The sequence below is a fragment of the Protopterus annectens genome, chromosome 13.part0, assembly GCF_019279795.1.
Source record: "Protopterus annectens isolate FY-2018-M chromosome 13.part0, PAN1.0, whole genome shotgun sequence".
NCBI lineage: Eukaryota > Metazoa > Chordata > Ceratodontiformes > Protopteridae > Protopterus > Protopterus annectens.
In genome coordinates, this window is record NC_056747.1 from 1,037,945,291 (window position 1) to 1,037,969,425 (window position 24,135).

Below are 24,135 nucleotides of genomic sequence, written 5' to 3' on the forward strand. Positions count from 1 at the left end.
ATTCAGGCCAAATTCGTCCTAAAAACCTTGGGTCTCATGGCAGCAGCGATCATATTAGTTCCCCCTGGCTCGTTTTCACATGAGGATTCTCCAGTGGATGCTTTTCACCCAATGGTCCTTTCAACAACTTCCTTTGTCCCACAAGATAATAATTACAGAATCATGCAAAGACCACTTGGCTTGGTGGATGGTCTCTCCATCAGTACCCCAGGGCAGACCATTTGTACTTTCTCCTCCAGTTGCCACGGTGACCACGGATGCCTCCCTGATTGGGTAGGGGGGGCATTTTCAGGGCAGGACTGTCCAGGGCACCTGGCAACCCCACGAGTACCACTTGCACATAAACGTCTTGGAGATGAGGGCGGTGCTTTTAGCGTTGCAAGCTCTTCAGAACTCTCTACCCACTGGGACTATTGCAATTCAGGCAGACAGTATGTCTGTAGTGTGGTACATCAACAAGCAGGGCGGAACCAAGTCCTATCCCTTATGTCGAGAAGCACTCAGACTATGGCAGTGGGCGATCTCCTCTCAACGGTTTCTGACAGCAACGCACATCCCTGGGAAGTCCAACGTCATAGCGGACAGGCTAAGCAGAGCTACTCTCATGCCTCATGAGTGGTCTCTCAATCGGACAGTAGCGGACAAAATCTTCTGCAAATGGGGTCAGCCTTGCTGTGACCTTTTCGCAACTCCTCTCAACAGCAAGTGCGACAGTTTCCTTCCCTCTTCCATCTTCCCGGACACTCCCCCAGAGACGCTCCAGTTCACGATTGGCCCCAGGGACTTCTGTATGCATTCCCACCCTTTCCCCTAATTCCCAAACTGATTCAGAAAGCTACCGTGCTGGGGTGCAGGATGATCCTCATTGCTCCCTACTGGCCTAGACAAATCTGGTTCCCGTTCCTGCATAGTCACCTTCTAGAGCAGCCGTGGAATCTGGACCCAGTTCCGGACCTCTTGATCCATCAGTCGGGCAGGTTGCATCAATCTCTTCAGTCTCTCTGCTTGGTTGCTCCACTTCCAACCTTAGCCAGGCTTCCCAGTATTTCCCATTCAGTGCGTGAGATTATCCTTTCTTCGCACAAACCTACAACCAGGAAGACTTATGCTAGTAAGTGGAAACGTTTCTCTTTCTGGGCAGAGGCTAGAAATATAGATCCTTTTACGGCCCCTGTCCATAACGTCCTAGACTTTTTAGCAGAACTTTTTCAAGCGGGCTCCTCTTCTGCCACCATTAGAGTTCAGCTAGCGGCAATCTCTAATTTCCATATGGGCCTCTCAGAAACCAGCATCATGTCCCATAAGCTTTGCAAAGCCTTTCTGAAAGGAACAATCTTGCTCAGGCCTCCAGTGAGAGATCCCCTGCCTCCGCGGGACTTAAATTTGATCCTAGCTTCCTTGATACTGCCTCCCTTTGAACCGGCAGCTTCCTGTTCCTTGAAATTGCTTACTTGGAAAACCCTCTTTTTGGTGGCCATTACTTCAGCGAGGAGAGTTTCTGAACTTCAAGCCCTTTGTGTTCGTTCTCCTTACCTAGTTTTCCATAAGGATAGAGTTTCACTCAGGACTAATCCTTCGTTCCTTCCTAAGGTCCTCTCTGAAAATAATTTGAATCAATCCATCGGTCTGCCAGTCTTTTTTTTCCAAATTATTCCAACAAAGCTGAACACAAATAACACCAGTTGGACGTTCATAGGCAATTACGTTTCTATTTGCATAGGACTGAGCAAATAAAGAAATCAGACCAACTCTTCCTGTCCTATGCGGAGGGTAAGCAGGGTCGACCAGTGTCTAAAGTAACCTTATCCAGGTGGTTGTCCTGTATTATTACCCTTGTTTATCAGTTGAGGAATAAAGAACTCCCTGCTAAACCTAAAGGCCACTCTACTAGGGCTTTAGCTACATTGGTAGCTTTTCAATCAAGACTACCTATGGAAGCCATTTGTGCGGTGGCCACATGGGCTACCCCTCATACCTTCATTTCACATTATAAATTGGATCTGGCCTCTAGGAGCAGAGCTGATTTTGGTTCCACTGTGCTCAAGAGTCTGTTCCGATGAGCCACCCAGGACTAAGGTGCTAGGGACGCTGTCCCAACCAGCAAGAATGAAGGCGAGAGAGACAACTTAACATTAAGAAGTTATGTACCTGCCATAATGTTCCATGTTAGTTGTCTTCTTCTCGCCTTCTTTCTTGTGTCCCACCCTCCATCCCCCTAGCCTAGATGGACCGAGGAGAGTCCTCCTACGGGTCTTGTCACTGGCTGAGTCTTTACCGATTATGTCCTCTACCTTTCTCTTCAGCCATGTAGCTGAAGTTTTTGCTATTGGGATGGTTGTCCTCTTGTGTTATGATGGTGTTAGGTCTTCCAAACGAGATCTGGAGGGGGTCTAGCGCCAGGCATTGTGGGATATAGGTAGGCCTCGAGCCAGTAAGTAGCTCTCGAGCTTTAGAAAATGTCCAAGTCGGAGCCGAAGGTCGGCTCCGAACCCAACCAGCAAGAAAGAAGGCGAAAAGAAGACAACTAACATGGAACATTATGGTAGGTACATAACTTCTTATTTTCTCTTCTTTTGGAAGTGGCCAGGAGCAGTTACCACAAACTTCCTCACAAAAAGAAACTCTTCACACAAGAACAGAGTTGTTTGATATACCCTGACTCCAGGCCACTTCATCTGACTGCATGGGCCTTAATTCCCTTTAGGCACCTGTTTACTGAGGATGTGCAGTAGTTACTAATAGAAGCAAGAAAGGCTGATCTAGAAAATTGTTTATTAGCAAATGAAAAAGGGTTTCTAGTTGGTGCCAACAACATAACCCTCACCCTTTTAGGGCTAGTGTGCTTTCTCTGGTTTTACAGTATTTGTGCGAGTTACTATCCTTTGGCCTTTGTTATTCCTCCAAGGTTCATTTATCATCCATTTCAGCATGTCGGCAAATGGATTCTCCTCTTTCAAATGTTTTTGAAAGAGGTTTTGCATAAGAGATGTCCAAGAAAGCAGGTAGCTCCTCCTTGGGATCTTACTTTTGTGTAAAAAAGCCAACACTTGCTCCACTTGAACCAGCTTATCTGGCTAACTTGAGGTTCTTAACATGGAGAACTGTTTTACTGATTGCTGTGGCTTGTGTAAGATTATCTGTGTTGTAAGCTGTTATGGTGAGCAAGCTGCGAGTCAACCCAGTCTCATTTTCCACATACAAGATTTCTTTGAGAACTAATCCTTTTATGGCTAAAGTGATATCTGAGTTTACTTGAAGCCAAGCTATCCATCTCTTTGTTTTCTTTCCTAAACCTAAAACTTATGACAACAGGATATTCCATACCTTTTATGTCCACAGACAACTCCGGTACTTTCTTGATAGAACAGAATATTTCAGATCTTCAGATCAGTTGTTAATTTCTTGTAAAGGTAATAAGAACGGGCAACCTGTGTCAAATCCAGCTATTTCCAAATGTCTGTATCAGGCCATTGCCTTTTATTATTCTAACCACTACAAAACTATTCCAGGTAGGGTCAAAGCCCACTCTTCCAAGGCTTTTGCTTCATCTGTAGATTTTTGGAAAGGGCTGGATTCTAGAAGTAGTCTAGAAGCAGCAACTTGGTCCTGTTTGCATACTTTTACAAAGCATTATAAGCTTAATTCATTCTCTAAGTCTAGATCAGGCTATGCTAGGACCATTCTGCAGCCACTCCTGGACCCTTCCCCTTCCACCTCCCAAATGTTATATAAGCTGGGGCAGTCTAATGATGTAGCTAAGGTTTACTTAATCAGCAATCAATGTGGTGAACATAGTACAGTTGTGGGCAAGCAAACTTACCACAACAGTAGATGTTTGAATGATCACTACTGCAGTAGTTGCTCCCTCTCTCCATCCCTTTTTTATCTTTTGATTAAGCCAGGGTCTGTATGTGTACATACATTTTTACTCCTAGCCATGTCCTGTCAGGGCTCGGCCACATTCTCCTATTTGGCATGAAAGCTCTGAACCTGGGTTTTTAGGAAGCTCAGATTGACCTGCCTAAGGGTTTGAGTGTATGAAAGGTGCACTGACGGTTTGGAAGCTGATAGTCTGTTATATCTTTGGCAGGATGTAACCCATAGAGCTAAGGATACTGCAGCAGTGATAATTCAAAATATACTGATGTTATGTGATCCTATCTCGCCTACATTCTGACTGATGGGTTCGGAGCCAATCCCTCGGCTCCGACTTGGCACGCTTATGCCAAAGAGCGAAGTCTCTTATTGGCTGAGCTTACTATATCCCAGGATGCACCACTACCAATCCCCCAGATCTCGTTTGCCGCTAACTAGCAAAGACGTGGTCTCGAGCTGGCTGAGCTAAGTAGTGTTTTCACTAACTTTTTCTGTCAGGAATTTGCTATTTCTATAACAAAAAGCTGTTTTAACAGCTACTCTGTACTTTTGTGTGTGACTGGAGATTTTTTTGTGGAAAATTTGTGTGCGATTGGGTGTTTGTTCTGACTACAGGCCCCCCTTGATCTGTAGGGCCTTTCCCTGTCAGTCAATCCCTTTCAAACCCATAGGGGTTTTAGGATCCCCTTGAGTTTTCTCTGTTGTTATCGGGCTGTCAATCTTAACTGGCAACCGTAAACTAATCTTTGTAGTGTCAGTCAATTTAGAAAGACTATACAGAATAGTGGGGTTTTTCTGTGAGAGAGTTACTGAATTGTTGTTATAATGTCTCAGGCTCCTAGGCCTTCGGGCTTTAAGAAGTGCACCAAGTGCAGTTTTAAAATGTCTATCACGGATGACCACTCTCTCTGTGTATATTGTTTGGGCGCCAAACATTTGCAGGAGTCCTGCAGCGTGTGTCACGCTTTTTCCTCGAGGGTCCTCCAAGAGAGGAAAAATAAACTTATTTTGAAAGGCCTTATAAAACCCTGTTTTGAAGAAGCTTTAGCGTCCTCTCCTTCTCCTGCTAAAAAGAAAAGGGCGTCGGCTCCGACCAGTCCGTCGGACCCGGCTGCCAAAAGACATAGGCAGGCTTCTCCTTCGGCTCCAAGGACTTCGGAGCCGAGGGCGGAACGGTCTGCCTCGATGCCTCCAGTCTCGACTCCTCTGGCTTCGGAGCCGATGGCTGGGGCATCGAGAGGCGGGTCACCTTCATCGGCTCCACTGATCTCGGAGCCGATGAAGGTTGTCCGCTCAGACACTTCCTCCTCGGCGCCGAAGTCCTCCTTGGCACCGATGGAAACTGGTTTGTGCATTCCTTCGGCGCCGATAGTTATCGAATCGCCTCGGAGCCGGTCCCCTAGTCCCTTGGGGCCGTTGGAGAGGCCTACTCGCTCCTCTAGGTCATCGAGGATGTCAGATTCGGACATAGACAGGGTGCTCCAAAGACTGTTCCAGTCCCCAGTCTTTCAAAAATTTGTTTCGGCTCCAACCCAACTGGCTTCGGAGCCGATAGCCCACTCCATTGCCATTCCTCCTCCGACCGCTTCGGCTCCGTCGGAGCAGGTGCTGATGGAGCCAGTGGAGATCCTAGGGTCGGCTCCGACCCTTACTCCAACCCCGGCCTTCGGGTCCGAGTTTAGCACGCGGACTTCTTCGGCCGGACCCGGGGGTGACGTTTCGGGACCAATGCTGTCGGTTCCGAGCCTCCTCTCGGTGCTCGCTGCGGGACTTCCGCCTGCTATCATGGCTCTGGGGACCGGACACTCCCAGGATTCTGGGGGTCCGGCTTTCAGAGCTATGAGGAGTGCCTTGGCCAAGTCTTCTTCGGCCATCTCTACGGCTTTACCGACACCTTCCCTGGGCATGGAGACTGGGTCTTTGGCAGTTCCCCTGTCTCTAGGCAGCGGAGCCCCAGGGCCTGAGGTTACCCCCACTGGGGGTTCCCCTCCTCCTGAGGGTTCTTCGGAGTTGTCTTCAGAGGAGCCCCCAAGGAAGAGATCGTGCAAGAGGAAGCACGTGGACTCCCCCGAGTCTCTTACATCGGACACTGATCTTGATGATGCGGAGGGGTCCCCAAAGTCTTCCTCGGATGATGTCTCATTTGCAGACATTCTAGAGATCCTTAAGCAACGAGGCGGCTGGATTTCCAAACCCCCCTCCGCTGATGAGTCAGTGCTTCTCAAGGCCTTTGGGGCTCAGCCCTCCACCTCCTGGGTGTCTCCGCCCTTCGACGAGCTCCTGGATTTGGTTTGTCGGAGGGCGTGGGAACACCCAGATACTGTGGAACCAGTGCCTTCTCGCCCTAACAAATTTTTGTCTGCCCCACCCGAGAAGGAGTTCTTGACGAAAGGCGTGGCTGTAGATGCCATGGTGGTGGCATCTGCTACACAACAGGACATGGCAGAGGCTTCAACGTCTGTCCATCCTCCTAATAAGGAGTCTAGGAGCATGGACCGCAGGGAAGCACCCTAACTTCAGCGGCCTTTACTCTAAGGTCCCTGAATTATTTGGCACATTTCACCAGACTACAGAGGGATCTGGTCAAGGAGCTCTCAGACTCCCTCTCAGGTAACCTACCTGAGCAGCTAGCCCAGTCAGTTAGCTCTCAGTTGGCTATCCTTACCTCGATTTCTAACTCGTCCATGAGGCTCATTTCATATGCGGCAAGGCGGGCAGAGCGCAGGCACAGGCGTGGCTCACGGAGACAAGCCTGGCTCCGTTGTGTCATTTTGGAGGCCTTCAAGTCTTCCTTTGCCGACGCTCCCTTTGATGGGTCCTCTTTGTTTGGACCCAAGGTAAAAGACACTCTTACCCGCTGTGAGCAAGAGGGAAAGACTTTATCTGCCGTAGGAGCGTTATTCCACTCCCTTCGGCCTTATCCCAAGGCTAAAAGAGGAGGGAAGATGTGGTTCCGCAAATCACAGAAATTCTTTCCCCAACAGCAGGAAGATTCCCCTTCCAGAGGCAGAGGTCGGGTAAATTATTCTGGGAGACGCCGTCCCAGAGGCGGCAGAGGCCCCCGCAACAATGGAGACCGAGAGTCCTTTCGTGGCTCTTCAGCCTCCCACACTCCATGAGGGATTGCCCGGCTGTGCTGCTCCGGAGCCAGTCGGGTGCCGTTTTGCCAAGCACCTAAAAGCCTGGGAGTCTATTACTCAGGACAGATGGGTGCTTCGGATAATTGCCGGAGGTTACACCATTCCCTTCACACACTCACCCCCACCGTCCAAAAAAATCCCGGACCCACCACCCAGTCAAAGGGAAATTGCAGCCGTAGAAGCTTCAAAGCTGCTGGAAAAAGGAGTCATCCAACGGGTCCCCACAGACCAGATCGGATCCGGAAACTACTCAAGGTTCTTTTTAGTGCCAAAAAAGACAGGGGACCTGAGACCCATTTTGGATCTCAGCAAACTAAACCAATCCGTCATGAAGTCCAAATTCCGAATGGTCACTTTACAATCCATTCTCCCATTGTTGGAGAAAGATGTTTGGATGTGCTCCATAGATCTCAAGGACACCTATTATCACATACCGATACATCAGGCGTCCAGGAGGTATCTGCGCTTCAGCCTGGGAGACAGTCACTTCCAATTTTGTGCTCTGCCCTTTGGTCTCACCACAGCCCCCAGGGTGTTCACCAAGTGTTTGGCAGTAGTGACTGCTCACCTGAGGAGTCTCGGATTCCAAGTGTTTCCCTATCTGGACGACTGGCTCCTGACTGCCACCACCAGGTATCTACTACTAGAGAACCTACAAGCCACCATCTCCCTGGGTACTTACCTGGAAATTACATTCAACTGGTCAAAGTCTGCCTTGCTGCCTTCTCAGCGCATAAGATTCATAGGAGCAGAGATAGACTCAAAATTGATGCGAGTTTTCCTTCCTACCGAAAGGATACAAACATTACAAGGTCAAGTCCGAGCCCTGCTTCTAAGATCCAAAGCCCCAGCCAGGTTGGTCCTGCAACTTTTAGGTTCAATGTCTGCCACGGTTCTCCTAGTTCCCCTGGCAAGATTGCACATGAGGATTCTTCAGTGGCTGTTATCGACACAATGGTCCTTTCAGGATCTCCCCCTCAATCATCACATACTGATTACAGAAACGTGCAAACGGGACCTCCGCTGGTGGCTTCTGCCATCCAATCTGAATCAGGGAAGACCTTTGTTATGCCCTCCGGTAGCCACCTTGACAACGGATGCCTCCCAGACGGGTGGGGGCATTGTCTGGGCAGGTCAGTTCAGGGATCTTGGCTTCCAAACGAAACCTTTCTCCATATCAATGTGTTGGAAATGAGGGCTGTACTGTCCCTACAAGCCCTCCACAACTTTCTCCCTCAAGGCATTATCGCTATCCACACAGACAACATGTCGGTGGTCTGGTATCTAAACAAACAAGGAGGGACCAGATCCTACCCCCTTTGCAGAGAGGCCATGAGGGTGTGGGAATGGGCAGTGGCTACCAACCGCTTCCTGCTAGCGACCCACATTCCAGGGAAATCCAATGTATTGGCAGACAGACTGAGCAGGACTATTCTTTCTCCTCACGAGTGGTCCCTGAATGAAGCTGTAGCAGCTCACGTTTTCAAAAGATGGGGGACTCCGTGCTGCGACCTGTTTGCAACACCACAAAACACGAAGTGCAAAAGGTTTTTTCCTTGACCCAGCGTCAAGGGAAGCAGCTACGGATGCTCTAGTCCAACCTTGGCCAACAGGACTGCTTTACGCTTTTCCTCCGGTTCCACTCCTTCCCAAACTTATCCAGAAAGCTTCCCAATTGGGGTCCACAATGATTCTAATTGCTCCGTACTGGCCTCGTCAGGTATGGTTCCCCTACCTACAGAAATATGCTCTGGACGGTCCTTGGTTTTTGGATCTAACTCCGGACCTTCTGGTTCATCAGTCGGGACAACAGCACCAGTCCCTTCACACTTTGAAGCTAGCAGCTTGGCTCCTCCACTTCCGACTTTAGTCAGAAATCACACCTTGAACCCTGAAGTTGTTCACATTTTATCTTCAGCCCACAAACCCACCACTAAGAAATTGTATCACAGTAAGTGGAAGAGGTTTGCTATCTGGGCTCAACTCAGGGGTTTAGACCCTATTACTGCCCCGATACCAGACGTCTTGAAATTTTTAACATCCTTGTTTAATCAAGGATCTTCAGTCTCTACTATTAAGGTCCAACTAGCAGCTATCTCCAAATTTCACGAGTCCATAGACCCTCCGTTGATGAGTAGCAGATTATGTAAAACTTTCTTAAAAGGTGCTGTGCTTTTAAGACCTCCAGTTTTTCATCCTGCGCCTCCGTGGGATCTTGATTTGGTACTTAGTGCCTTAACATCTCCCCCTTTTGAACCGGCTGCTACATGTGAGTTGAAATATCTGTCTTGGAAAACTGCCTTCTTAATTGCAATTACCTCTGCAAGAAGAGTTTCAGAACTTCAAGCCCTATCTATCAAACCACCGTACTTGATTTTTCACAAGGATAGAGTATCACTTAAGCCTAATCCATCCTTTGTTCCAAAAGTTTGTTCTAATCTCTGTCTCCAACAATCTCTAGAGCTACCAGTTTTCTTTCCAAAATTTTCAAACAAAGCGGAATACACCTTGCATAAGTTGGATGTTCACAGGCAATTGCGCTTCTATCTAGACAGGACTCAACAGATTCAAAAACAGACCAATTGTTTGTGTCCTTTTCAGATAATAAACTGGGCAAAACCATCACAAAAGCTACTATTGCCAAATGGATTAGAGATTGCATAACTCAGGCTTATTCCTCTTCAAATAAGCAACTTACAACATCTGTCAAAGCTCACTCTACTAGAGCTATGGCTACCTCTATTGCTTTTCATTCCAAGCTCGCTATTTCTGAGATTTGTGCTGCGGCTACTTGGTCCAACCCGCACACTTTCATTTCCCACTATAAATTGGATGTGGCATCTAAAGGGCGAGCATCATTTGGTTCCACGGTACTCAGGAGTGTTTTCCAGTGAGCCACCCAGGATTCAGGTGCTAGGGACACTGTCCCATCAGTCAGAATGTAGGTGAGATAGGATCACATAACATCTTTTAGTTATGTACTCACCATAACTTCAGATGTTTGGGATCCATCTCTACATTCCTAATACCCACCCTCCTTCCCCCTACCTTGGAGATCAGAGGAGATTGAACGGTTTTGAGTTCTACTGTTTTTATCTTGTTTCATCTGACGATGTTATATAAGCAGTGCGTGCATGTGTGCATGTATGCGGACAAACTAGATCTGGGGGATTGGTAGTGGTACATCCTGGGATATAGTAAGCTCAGCCAATAAGAGACTTCGCTCTTTGGCATAAGCGTGCCGAGTCGGAGCCGAGGGATTGGCTCCGAACCCATCAGTCAGAATGTAGGCGAGATGGATCCCAAACATCTGAAGTTATGGTGAGTACATAACTAAAAGTTATGGTAAGTTTACTAACACAACCGTACTTTGTTGTGTAAAGACACACACACACTCTGCTAAGGCCTTTGACAACCTGGAGGCTGATCTGTGGGCTCTTATCAATCTGGATTATATTTACATGTGTTGACACCTCTTGCTTATGGATGTAAAGCTGAATTTTTTTTTAGCTTATAGAATTATAAATCCGACTCCTTACTGTCTCATAAGTACAGCATGGAGGGAAGCTGTATGCAGGTTGACATTCTGTATGCTAAATCCCATTATGACAACATAGTGGAAGCTGTATACAGGTTGACATTCTGTATTCCAGAACCCATTAGTACAACATGGGGGGAAGCTGTATGCAGGTTGACATCCTGTATGCCAGAACCCATTAGTACAACATAGTGGAAGATGTATGCAGGTTGACATTCTGTATGCTAGAACCCTTTAGTACAACATGGGGGAAACTGTATGCATGTGGACATTCTGTATGTCAGAACCCATGAGTACAACAAGGGGAAGCTGTATGCAGGTTGACATTCTGCATGCCTGAACCCATTAGTACAACAAAGGGGGGGAAGCTGTATGCAGGTTGACATTCTGCATGCCTGAACCCATTAGTACAACAAAGGGGGGGAAGCTGTATGCAGGCTGACATTCTGTATGCCAGAACCCATTAGTACAACATAGGGAGAAGCTGTATGCAGGTTGACACTCTGTATGTCAAAACCCATGAGAGTACAACATAGGGGAGGAAGCTGTATGCAGGTTGACATTCTGTATGCCAGAACTCATTAGTACAACATAGGGGGAAGCTGTATGCAAGTTGACATTCTGTATGCCAGAACCCATTAGTACAACATAGGTGGAAGCTGTATACAGATTGACATTCTGTATGCCAGTACGCATTAGTACAACATAGGGGGAAGCTGTATGCAGGTTGACATTCTGTATGCCAGAACCCATTAGTGCAACATAGCAGAAGCTGCATGTAGGTTGACATTCTTTATGCCAGAACCCATTAGAACAACATAGGGGGGAAGCTGTATGCAGGTTGACATTCTGTATTCCAGAACCCATTAGTACAACATAGGGGGAAGCTGTATGCAGGTTGACATTCTGTATGCCAGAACCCATGAGTACAACATAGGGGGAAGATGTATACAGGTTGACATTCTGTATTTCATTACCCATTAGGACAACATGTGGGGGAAGCTGTATGCAGGTTGGCATTCTGTATGCTAGAACCCATTAGTACAACATAGGAGGAAGCTGTATGCAGGCTGACATTCTGTATGCCAGAACCCATTAGTACAACATAGGGAGAAGCTGTATGCAGGTTGACATTCTGTATGCTAGAACCCTTTAATACAACATAGGGGGGAAGCTGTATGCAGGTTGACATTCTGTATGCCAGAACCCATTAGTAAAACATAGGGGGGAAGCTGTATGCAGGTTGACTTTCTGTATGCCAGAACCCATTAGTACAACATAGCGGAAGCTGTATGTACGTTGACATTCTGTATGCCAGAACCCATTAGTACAACTTAGCGAAAGCTGTATGCAGGTTGACATTCTGTATTGTATGCCAGAACCCATTAGTACAACATAGGGGGGAAGCTGTATGCAGGTTGGCATTCTGTATGCCAGAACCCCGTAGTACAACATAGGGGGAAGCTGTATGCAGGCTGACATTCTGTATGCCAGAACCCATTAGTACAACATAGGGGAAGCTGTATGCAGGTTGACATTCTGTATGCCAAAACCCATTAGTACAACATGGAGGGAAGCCATATGCAGGTTGACATTCTGTATGCCAGCACTTCTTACATTGACATTTGTAGTTGATACTTCACTGTTCACTAACCAACTTTGTCTTTTTAGTCACTTCCTTATAATGCCTCAGATGTCACAACTGATAACATTTGTAAGGATAACCGCTAGTAGATAATAATGGTGGCTTTTCTTCATTTTGCCCTGTGGTGATCCTTTTTGATGAACTGAGGCAACAGCAGATGTCGTCAAATGTGTTTAAAATTTGTAATTAACTACTTATTTTCCTTTGCTTTCAGATATTTTCTCACCAGTTTTTACACAAAGTACGACCGAATGCACTTCATCATCAATACCGTTTCTCTGCTGTCAGTCCTAATTCCCAAATTGCCACAGCTCCATGGAGTGCGCATCTTTGGAATCAACAAGTACTGATGGTGTAATGAGACTTGCTGTTGTTAAACACCCAGCACATTTTACACAGTTCCCTGCAGTTTTATTTAGCAGGATGAGATGTGATTATAGTCACATTTTTAAATATAAATCTTGCATACAATTTGTTTAAATAAAGCAGATTGCATAGAAATAAGCTCTGTAGGAGCCAGCATAGACTATCCGCTAATCAGTATGTTGTAGAAAAATGTCTGCCTTTTTTGTTTTTGAACAGAATGTCAAATTTGATGGGCTTTGTTTATACTGCCATTGCAACTGTGAAATACTAGAGGAAAATGTTTTTGGCAGTATTTTCTTGAAAGGTACAGCTTGGGTAGAAAACTGCTTTGACGCACACTACACTTTATCAATATGCTACATAGCACAAAGAACATTTTTTTTTTCTTTTTGTTTTTTCTTTTTTCTGAAGTCTTTTTAACTTGAATATTATTCTACATGTTGCTCTACAGCATTGGAAATGGTGGGAGGAAAAAAGGAAACTCCTGTTATGAAGTTTCCAAATTGTGAAACATGTAGCAGTGTGATAATTGTTTAAAAAATCATGTAGATAGAACTCATTTTTTTAACTATTTTTATTTTAACTATTTTTTTTTCAGTTATGGAGCGCACCAAGAAGCATTAAACAGTAATCAGTTTCTAATTTTATGTGGGAGATTTTATATTATGGCCGCATCCATCAGTGTTGGCAAGCAGAGTAGAAATTTTACTAACATTAAAACAATTCTGAAAGGTTGCTGTTCTTCATTTCTGTCCTCCAATTTTCCATCCCAGATCTGAAGAAGTTTGAAACAGAAAGAGGTTAACAGAAGGTATGCGGTATTTGAAGCATGAATGACATAGCCAGAAGTTAAGCTTTTTTCAGTTTATTTAATTTCAGTATATCAGAGAGGAGCTGGTCGATTTGTGAAGGGCAAATCAAATTTTAAAGCAGTTTAGGCTTTACACTTTTGAAAAGGAAGAAAATTGCACATATTTAAAGCTTTTTGAAGTTTTCTTCGGTTTTAGTTTATCTAATTCTTAAACCCTCATGAAGCAAGTGATGTTTCTTGTACCTCAGCTGGGAATGCAAGTCTGACTTGTGGTATGTTAACATGAAGTATAACATTGCAAGCATGCAACTAATTTCTACAGGCTTTTTATTTGAGCAATTAAGGAGAAGAAACTAACTCGGTTAACTAAATCCGTACTTGGCAAAAACAGATGTGTGATCTGTTGTTAGAAATGTTCCCTTTCTGGCAAAATGTTGTTTGTATCACTTCACTGGATGTGTTATAAGATGGCACAAAAAATTAACAGGCACAACTAAGTGAAATATTTAGAAAGTGACATTAAAGCTCACAGATGAAATTGCAAAATTGTCAGAGATGCATTTTGGAATGAACTACATACAGTGCTTGCCTGTTCTTGACTGCATTGTGAAGGCATGTCAAAATTTTGAAATTTGAGCAGAAGGAACTTCTCAGTAAAAGTACATAGAATTCTTAGGATAACAAAATAACGCAGGACGCAGAGGAACATCTATCTGTCTTGTCTATAAGTGCTAGCAGGAGCCTTGGGAGCCCATTAGATGGGCTATAATTTACTTAGGTGGTTTCATAATGGGAATACAGTCTGAAATGGTTAAAGGAAGTCTTTATTTGCATTTAAATCTTGCATTAGCTGGAGGATGGAAGGGGAATTTTTGTTAAAAAAAAAAAATAACCCATGCGTTCAGTGTAAGTTGTGATAGAGTGCTTTGAGCTGGCTTACATAGTTTCAGGATGCCTGTTCTTGTGGTGAAGTCAGTTGATACTCTTGTCTTATGGTACAGCAAATCATGTAGGAGTGCACAGTTGGTACAGATGGATAAAGTAGGTGAAAGTGATCTTGCATCTTCATAGCTAACTTTTCTGAACTTGACTCCATTTCATAGATGACTGTGGTTTAATTTCATCTTAATTGCTCCATTGTTTAGCAAGTTATCACTGTTACTATGATTGTAAAAAGACAGCACTGGACTATGGAAATTAATCTCTACTTTTTGTATATTTCTCAGTATATCGGTCTTTGATACCTGTGGTCTTTTTGATTTTGACCAGTTTCTGACAGATCCTTTCTTGTTTTTGTATAAAGCAGCGAACAAAATTTGTTAATGAGAAACTGTTTTATACTTGCACAGCAGTTAGCTGACAAACTAGTCATTTCCTCTTACTTAGTGCCCTGGTGCCTCCTCCTCTTCATCTGTGCAGACATCATGGAGAGGATATGGGGAATTCCCGTTATGACAGTATTTTTCATACCCCCCCAAAAAGTGGTCTGTACCCATATCTTTATGTGGCTGGTCTAGATCTGCCAGATCCCTCTTGAGGTTTCAACTTTGCAGTAAAAGCCACAGTCTCTCCCTCCCACAATGAGAGGAAGTACCAACAGAATGCCACTCATGTCTTCCTTTTGTACGTATCAGTTCTATTGTTATTAAAAGAAGATACATGGGGATGTGATATTGTAAAGCGATGCAGTGTTTGCAGCTGTCTCCAGATATTGTAGTTTTCAGAAAGAGACCAAGATTATGGGTTGGTTGTGAGGAATTGCGGATCACTGAATAATTATGTTGATTTGATAATAAGTACTGTCTTTAATTTATAACTCATCTTAGTAAATAAAACTCAGTTATGTCATATCCTTGCATGTAACTTTTTAAAATGTTCTTTATATGGCCTTATATGGGAGCTTGACTGTAAACACACCCATTAAAAAAAACAACCCACACATCTGACACTTAAGCATAAAAACAAAAGTTTGAGAAACTAAGTCCCTTCAGCAGTTGCTAGCTTTAACATTTTGAGGGTAAGGTAAATCAGCTTGCCACAAATAAATGTGCAGTTTCACTTTAAGTAATATGTTACTACATTGTGTTGTGTTTTGAAAGCTTCACACATGGAAGCGACATTGGCTGTCCCTTCTACTTAGCTTGAGTGTACTTGGCTGTGATGCTAGGAAGTAGAAGGTTGTGGTTCTGCCTTCGTATGGTTATAAATATTTTAACCAGCACATATTCAGCAGCATTGTAGCAGTACACTTATCACAAAAACATTCACCCATATTCTACTGTAGGTGATACTCCCACAGAAAATGCACAGCTTCATGGAGGATTCGGACATCATTGGTTCAACATATGTCAGACAGTTGATTGACTCATTTGGAATGGATACACTAAGACAACAAGTTTGCTTTGCTTGTTCAGATGTTTGGACTACAATTTCCCACTGTAAATTCTGGAAGCATGACATTTCTAAGATGGTCTTTTTGTGTTGATAGGACATTAAACTGTCTTCTTGCTGTGCTGTGTGTGTACATGTTAAAATGATTGTTTGCAACTGTTAGAGAATAATGCCATCTTCGGCCAAACATGTTTATGATTATGTCTTAAAATGCTAGGAATGTGGTATTTTTTCTCACCTAGAATTGTGCTTATCAGATTGGACACCCTAAATTGGCCCTAGGTGTGAGTGTGTGCATGTGTGTGCCTTCCGTGGAAGGTTGGGTGCCAGGCTGGCAACTCGACACTGTAAAACTCCACTGCCAATCATGAGCGGACAGGTGATCCGCTGTGGTGACCCCTAACTGAGAAAAGCCGTAAGAAGAAGAAGAAGAAGATCCACAAGTTACTACAGAATAAGGCAGTAGAACCATTTCCAGTCCCTCAGTGATGGACTAATCTGTGTTAAAGAGATTTGTTATTTCCAGGAATTAGACTGCTTTTTGGGTAATTTCACATATTAAAGCCCATACAAGTTTTTAAAGGTACAGAAATTTTAGATATTTTCAATTTCCTTCCTGCTGTTATTTCCTTCCTGCTGTTATTAATCCAAGAAATACCCATGCGCATCTTCCACAGCTCCTGTAAATTACAGTCAGATATCTGTCTTTACATTCCTCATTTTCCATGTCACAGGAGTCTGTTCAGTACAAGGTGTATGTATTTTGGAATAAGTGGAAAGTGATGTTGAATTTTGTAGTTCTAGAAGTAGGTGGTGTGTTTTATGGCTCTGCCTTTTATGTCATCTGTATGGTTCCAAATGTAAAATAACACACTAGAACTCAGTGGGTATTAAATTCCATGTGGAATTAATTTGCAGCATTTTGATCACAGTCTTCCTCTGAAGAAAGAGTCATCCTCCAAGATCATCACTAGTGCACTGATCCTTCTTGGTAGGAAATAGATTAAAATCCTTTCACCATTTCAGATTGTGATTCAGGAGCCCAGTTTCTATCTAATGCTCCAGGAATTCACCTGTAATCTCTTTTTCATTACAGCATAAAACAGAGATGGTCAGTATGGCTAGTCCTAAGAGCTTTTCATAGTCCTCTGCAACCAGGGCAGGTACAGATTTCAAAGAGACAATTCTAGTATTGTCTGATACCAGAACAAACAAATTTGGACTCTGTCTCAACCACTTTGTAGTTTGATATTGTAGGTATGGGAAAGGGACTTCATTCAAGTAGTGCATCTTCCATTTAATTTAAATGTACAGACGCAGTAAGCTGGAAAGTCTCAGTGGCATGAGTGACATTATACATGGACATTTTCAGCTTCATTATCCACAGAAGAGAATGCACAGTAACCAAAGCATTGTTCTGGGATCAAGGGCATTTTGCTTGCCTTTCATATCCCCCATAATGTTAAAGGTTGTTCTAAAGTTGAATCATGAAATGGCTCATCTCTTTTTTGTTAACATACGTATACTTGATGACCAGTTAATTGGGTTCCTACTGCTCAGTTACATGTGGTTGAATTTACTTATCATAGTTCTCGTCACTGATGTATAGGCTCAGCAGAATTGCTGTGTGCTAGACCACTGTGCCGTGTTTTGGTCAGTTTCTTCTTTCCCCACTGTTGTGCAGCCATGAAGTTATATGTATAAAGTGTGAAGGAGGCTGTAGGTGATTGCCCCCCCCCCCACACACACACACACACACACACATGGAGGTGCAGAATGGCTTGGCTGTCTACAGAAATTTTTTTTTTTTTCAACTTATGCAAGCAAGTTGTAGAGTTGCTGTGTTCTCAATCACAGACTTTCTTGAATGATCATTTCTGGACTGTTCATAGAAGTAATCATTCTGATATTTCCAAATTGGCCGGGAAATCTGTGAATGGCTCTTCTCCTTTATAAGATTGTTGGAGTTCCCGAAGAGGCTACTGCCAACTCTGAACCTGCTGTCTCAGCATCAAGACAGGGTCCTTCACACACAGTTTCTGGTTGATGGCCTAGAAGATTTCCTCTAGTTTGCCAGTCTATGTGATTTCTCCACAGGGGTATTTCAGGTGATAAAGGAAGTGGGGAAACCTGCCACAAAGGTCTTATATGAGCAAATAGTTCCAGTGTTCCTATCTGGGTGAGACAGACGCACATTTTTTTTCTTTTTCTTGTAGTCTATTCTGTTTGTACTGTTGGTATGAATCTAGCTTTATATATTCGTCCATCAAAAGTCACAAAGCAGCTTACTCCTTTAAAACCAGTGCTGGAGATAAATAGGTAAAACTTTTTCTAAGGGGCATCTAGTGCTTAAGACCCCAGCCCAAGAAGGAATGCATCTCTAATTTAGGATGCATTCTTAAATGGAAATACTACAACAGCTATTCTAACCTGCATAGTCTGCTGACCTTACGTTTTCATGTTTTTTTCTTAGAAGACCCTGGTATCAAGAGCTGTGAGTCTCAGTGTGCAAACACCCATTTCTGTTTTTTCACAATTAACATAATGAAGAGGGCAGATAATTTTCTTATTCCTAAATTGGTATGTGAGAGAACTTTGTCAGTCCTTTCAGACATGAATATAAGAGACATAGATGTGCATAGGTAACTCAGCTGTTAACGGGCATAAGCCCCTCTGTCAGGAAAGTACATCTTCTATTTCTTTTCCACTGTGTAAAAAGAGTAAGCCAAGTGCAAACAGACCCTATCCAAATATGTGGGCAGTTGCATAGCTTTTTTCCATGACACACAATGTAAATCCTTGGAAGGAGTGGTGAAGGATGCATTTTCCAAGAATGCATCCTACAAAGCCTGTACTTAGCACTTTGTCCACTTTTATCAGACATAACAAACTGAGGCAGCCAGCTAGGTTTAGGGTGAGACAGAATTTTCTAAGGCTGTCTTGAATGGAATTCTTTGATATTCTTCCATCTTCCAGGATCATGGAAGATGTTGTAGACGTCTATCCACATGTTATAGCTAACTGATGAAGTATGTCCTTTCAAAGTAAGCTAGAACAGTTTACTAAGACACACCTTAAGGATAAAAAGTGAAAAAGTAGTATATTATTGTTTTGGTCCCTTCCACCATACCCCTTGTAAAGTTTTAATTGTGTTTCTGTATTCAGTATGTGTTCATTATAGAATGTATGCACAATGCACGTTGTATATTATGTATATTTTCTGAAGTGTGTTAAGTAAATTGCTTCATAGGTAAATATTCTTCTTTTAATCACTGTTGTATCCCTTACAGTAGGGATATCCAGCTAAGGATAGCCATACATGTGGCCAGCCTACCAAAGCCTGGGCCATATGTCAGAAATATGTCCTGTGTGTGAGGTGTAAGGTATACAAGTAACATACAAGCACCGAATCCCCAGAACTTCTTTGCCAACAGTCCGACCACAGCAGTTTTAATTCGGACTGAAGATAATATGTCCTGTACATTTCACTAAGCCTAGGACAGATGAATACCCAGTTGAGGATTATTTCCTTTTTCTTTTAGTTTGTTTTATTGTAGTTACATGTCATACAGAATGAGGAAGTGTGAATTTTGGGGGCAGATTCACCATAAGGATAGACACAAGTGCATTTTTGTTTAGGCATGAAGAACAACCGTAAACAGTGTGATATTTACTAGGCCTTTGTTCCTAAGATCCTGTGACGTTGTCTTTCTTCCCTTTCTTTTTGTTTAGAAAACAAGTGACTTAAAGTACTTGCTCAAGGCACCATGACTTTTGAATCTGACTGCCCAGATGTCCAGCCACCTTTGAAAGAAGGCAAAGAAATTTTGACCAGCGACTTCTGCTGTCCAGCATCTGCCAGACTTCTCTTTAGGGTCAGATGAAGACATCAAAGAATTTCCAATGTCCAGTTCTGATGCCTGCCCCCCTCTGTTACTACCCCGTTGAAGGCTGACAACAGGGCATGCCATTCTCACATCCTCTGAGACCGAGCCAATGTCCATTGAGGACAAGAAGAGGGAAATACAGTTAGTAATTGTTAGTAAGGGAAGAACTACTGGGTTCCCTCATTGAGGGTAAGACAAGGCACAAGTTTGTCAGGGCAAACATCAGTGTCAAAAAGAAGCAAAAATACTAGACGTTGCTCCTGTTAAAAGGAGTGGAAGACTTCATCCAAGGTCCTTTTATAGCTTTGAAGTCTCCTCAAGTTTTGTCAGTTCTTTCTCCTATTGGCCTTCCATCTACTTCCACTACCTCTAAAAGGCCTAGGGATACTACTTCATCTGACTATGATTTATATTCTGATGAGGTTTATTCCTCCCAGATTCACTTTCTTTGGGCTCTGAGGATACTCTTTCCATGGTTCCCCAGTGGAAGAGCTTTCTTTTGGGGATGTTTTTCTTGAAATGAAGGAACATTTTCAGTGGGAAAGCTCTCAGATTTCTGAAGTCCAGTAGAGGTACTGTGATGTCTTGAAGATGGATTCCCATAGACCTGCAGTTCTTCCTGTTCTGGAAGCTCTCTGAGATACTTTTATGTCTGCTTCTCAAGCATTTTTGTCTCTGCCTCTTGCTCCTAAAAAAATAAGTTTTTCAAGGTCCTTGAGGCTAATAAGTTTTTGTATAAGCATCCTTCAGCAGATCCTTCTGTCATTCCCTGTCAGCTGACAAGACTACTAAGTTACTTGCGTCTTCCAAACTTTTACCATAACACAAGGATAGTAGACCAATGGATAGTATGGTAAAAAGGTGTATTATTTTGCTACCTTTGCTTTTAGGGCCATTAATTATTTGATAAATATGACTAGATATGTGCTTGCCCTTCTCTCCATTTCGGGGAGGGGGGGTTATTAGCTGACATGCCTGATTCTGATTCTAAAACTTGAGCTCTTTCCTTACTAGTTCAGCTTCACAAGTGACTACCCTTTTCATTAAATGCAGCTATGATGCTGCTGGTGCCTTTTCTGATGAGGCTGCACCAAATTCAGTCATTAAAAGGTATTCTGGAGCTGTAAAGGTGCAATTAATTGGATTCTCCTTTAGATACCCAGAATCTGTCTGGATCTGCTGCTGTGGAGCTCTGTAAGATGGGGAAGATCAGGCAGGACTTTAAACAGATTTCTTTTTGCCTAATTCTAAATATCAAAGGAGTTACCCCTGTAAAGCAGTTCCCTTTGTGTGTAATCATCCTAAGAACCTTTTAAGGGTAAAAGGCCATCTAAGGAAAATATTTTCTGAGAAACCCAGTCAGGATTCCAGAAGACAGAAGTCTTCCTTTCAGGACAAGTCGGCTTCCATTTGACAGTCCTCCTCCTCCTCTTTCTGTAAGCCAGATTCTTCATTCCCAAAGGTTAACTCTGTCCTCCCCCATTTGATAGCAGATCACAACTGGCACATGGTTTCCATCTGTAACTCACAATGGCTACTGCATAGTGTGGAAGTCCCTTTATTCCTTCCTTTTTATTCCTCAGCCCTTCTTGCTAGTTACCTTATTTTCCTCCTCTTCTTCAGGACTTCTTGGTTCAAGGTACTATTCAGCCATTGCCTCTTTGCCAGAATGGCAAGGGTTTCTACTTCAGGATGCTTTTAATTCCCAGGAAGGAGGGTGTCCCATTCTATACCTCTTTTCTGTTCCATGCGTTTCTTCCTCGGGTCTTAGAAGGATGCATATTTGCATATTCCAATATACGCTTTCTTCATGAAGCTTTTACAGTTCTCTGTATCTTCCTTGCATTGTCAGTTGTCTGCTTTACCACGTGGTCTTTCTACAGCATCAACAGCTTTTACCAGATGTTTAGTCCTGGCTGTAGCCTTTTGCACATTCCATGATGTTCAGATTTTTCTCTGTATGGATGATCTTTTTATTCAGTCTCTTTCTTAGCAGGATCTAAAATTTACAATGCTTCTTTGCGGTGTAGGCGTCACTCTCATTCTAAAGAAATCCATTCTGAGGCCTTCTCAGGACCAGGTTTACTTGGGGTGCAGGATTCAGACCCTTATTATGTAGGCTTTCTTCATCCTTTGAATGTCCTTTCTTTGACAGCTTTCTTTCAAACTCTTCTCCATTTGCAAGAGACCTCAGCAAGAAAATTTCTGTGACCTTTGTGGTTTATCCCATCCACTATTCCAATGACTGCCTTTGTCAGACTACATGTAACGAAGTTCCAATGGGATCTGAAGAAAATTTGGCCTCAGCATTGTCACAATCTGGACTTTCTGTATTCCTCTTTTGGAGGGAGTTTCTGTGATGAATCAAGTAGATATCTCAAAATCCAAGTCTTCCCGTTCAAGTACCTTCCCCCACTTAGTAGCTCTTTACAGATGCTTCAGACATAGTCTGGGAGGCTTGTTCCAACATCAAGGCCCAGGGGTAGGGTCATCATAGGAGGTAAAAGAGCATATCAACATCAAATAAATGAAAGTTCTCTAATCTTGGTGCTTCAGGCTCTGCATTAACTTTGGACTCCAGGTTCCCTCAGAGTTTTCACAGACAACACCACTGTCATGTGCTACATTAACAGACAAGGGGAAAACGTTTTGCTGTCCGTTGCAGATTGGCTATCATATTATGAGACATTGCAGTTTGCCACCACTTGCTTCTTAAGGTGGTGTATACAACAGATATCGTACTTTTCACTATTTTAGTTCGTATTCATTCCCTCTTTCCTTCTCCCTTTTCGGTTTTACCTTCTCTCTCTCTGGCCGTGGGGGTTCTTTTCCTTTTTCTGATGTATATATGCCATCTTTCATTTCTTCCTCATTTTTAGCTCCTGTTTTGGGAGAATTCAGTTCTGAGGATTTAGCACTTGTATGTCACTTAAGTACCTTATGCCTTTGAAATAATACATACGGCTGTTTTCAGCAGGATGTCCCTGTTGTAAGGAACACTGCAACAGTGATAAGTAGGGCATCTGCTGTTATGTTAAGTTCTTACATAACTGTACTTATTCCATCTAATAATGACAATTTCAACAATAATGATGGCAGTGGAAAGCTGCTTCTTACCATGGAGAACTTCTTACTCAGAAAGAAAAAAAAGAAAAGAAAGCTTGAGCCAAACATTGACTTTGAATGTAGTGGTACAATACCAGTGGTGGTGTCTCTGAACTGAGACTGATACTGATTACAGCCAGTGTATACTTCTTTCTGGCAAAACTGCTGCAGTGAGAGAGACCATGTAAGATAAGAAATCCATTTGTTATAAATAGCCTATGAAATGCATGTTGTCCAAGATGTTTTGCTAAGGTCCGGCTTCATTCCACTATACTTTCATATGTATGCCCATGTGCATGACACCACCCATCATTTCCATATGCATCTGGTGTTCATCTCTCTTTCTAGGTGCTTTTAGCAATATTTGTCCCTTGACAGTAAGACTTGTGTACTTGTCTGTGATGGAGAATGCAGCTGAAGTGCAACTGTAGATCCACCAGCTTTTTTATTTGCTCTAATAGTGCTTCCATGGTACATTTTTTCAAAGTATATAATAACCATGAGCTGAATTAGGGGGCAGCTGCCTCCACAATTTTAACTACTCTTGACTACCAGTACCAACTTCTAAACTCATTAAACAAGGTGAAATGGTTACTTACAGAACTGGCTAGCTTTTCTAAAAAATGAGTTTACACACTGTAAAGGATTTACAAGAAGTACATGAATTTTAGTTCATATTTTGATATCTTGTTTACTTAGCAAGGCGGATGATGTCACAAGTTTAGTCCTAAATTTAAATGATTTTTTTAAACAAAATTTGTCCATAGGTACATATTACTGTTCTGTAAAGAATATTTTGTAAGGTAATGCACAGAGAAGATTATTTTGTTGTTGCAGAATGTTCTTTATTGGCTGCTAGAACAGTTGCATTTTCTCAATTTCAAGCCTATTAATTGTTTGGCTGTCATTTTTTAATTATATTTTTGTTTGGATTCCTGTAAATAGCTCCCTAGATAAAATTAACTTTTGTGTACAGAAACTTTCATCTGCAGATCTTTATAAGAAAGTGTGACTATTTTTATTACTTCTTTGTACAGTATTTTAATAAATGTTAATAAAAATAGTATTCATGTAATGTGCTTTCTTTGTTCTTTAATTTGTGTCCATTTTTTAAGGGGAGTGGGTAGAGTTGGGGATGGTTGTCCTTGTGTACTGGGCAAAGAAGGGCCCACTGTTCATGGTTGTGGCTTATATTTTGAAAGAACAATTTTCATGTCTGCAGTGTACAACATTGTATTTCGTTATATCAACAAGTAAATTGCAGCCATGAGGAAAAGAGGTACTCCTGAAATGGTGGATCTGAAGTAGTTTACTTCATTTGATCTTCAACCTGTGGGATACCGGATCCGAGCCAGCAATTTCACTAGCATCTGCTC

General features: G+C 43.0%; 1 protein-coding gene across 1 annotated transcript in view; it reads left to right on the top strand.

Moving 5' to 3' along the window:
* The window catches only part of ORMDL3 (ORMDL sphingolipid biosynthesis regulator 3), a 505,983-nt gene extending 482,149 nt beyond the window's left edge, over positions 1-23,834 (top strand). The window contains exon 4 of the mRNA XM_044055034.1: positions 12,414-23,834. Coding sequence (XP_043910969.1) covers positions 12,414-12,549 — 136 coding nt within the window. The 3' untranslated portion in view covers positions 12,550-23,834. The remainder of the gene's footprint in view (positions 1-12,413) is intronic.
* The last annotated feature ends 301 nt before the right edge of the window (positions 23,835-24,135 follow it).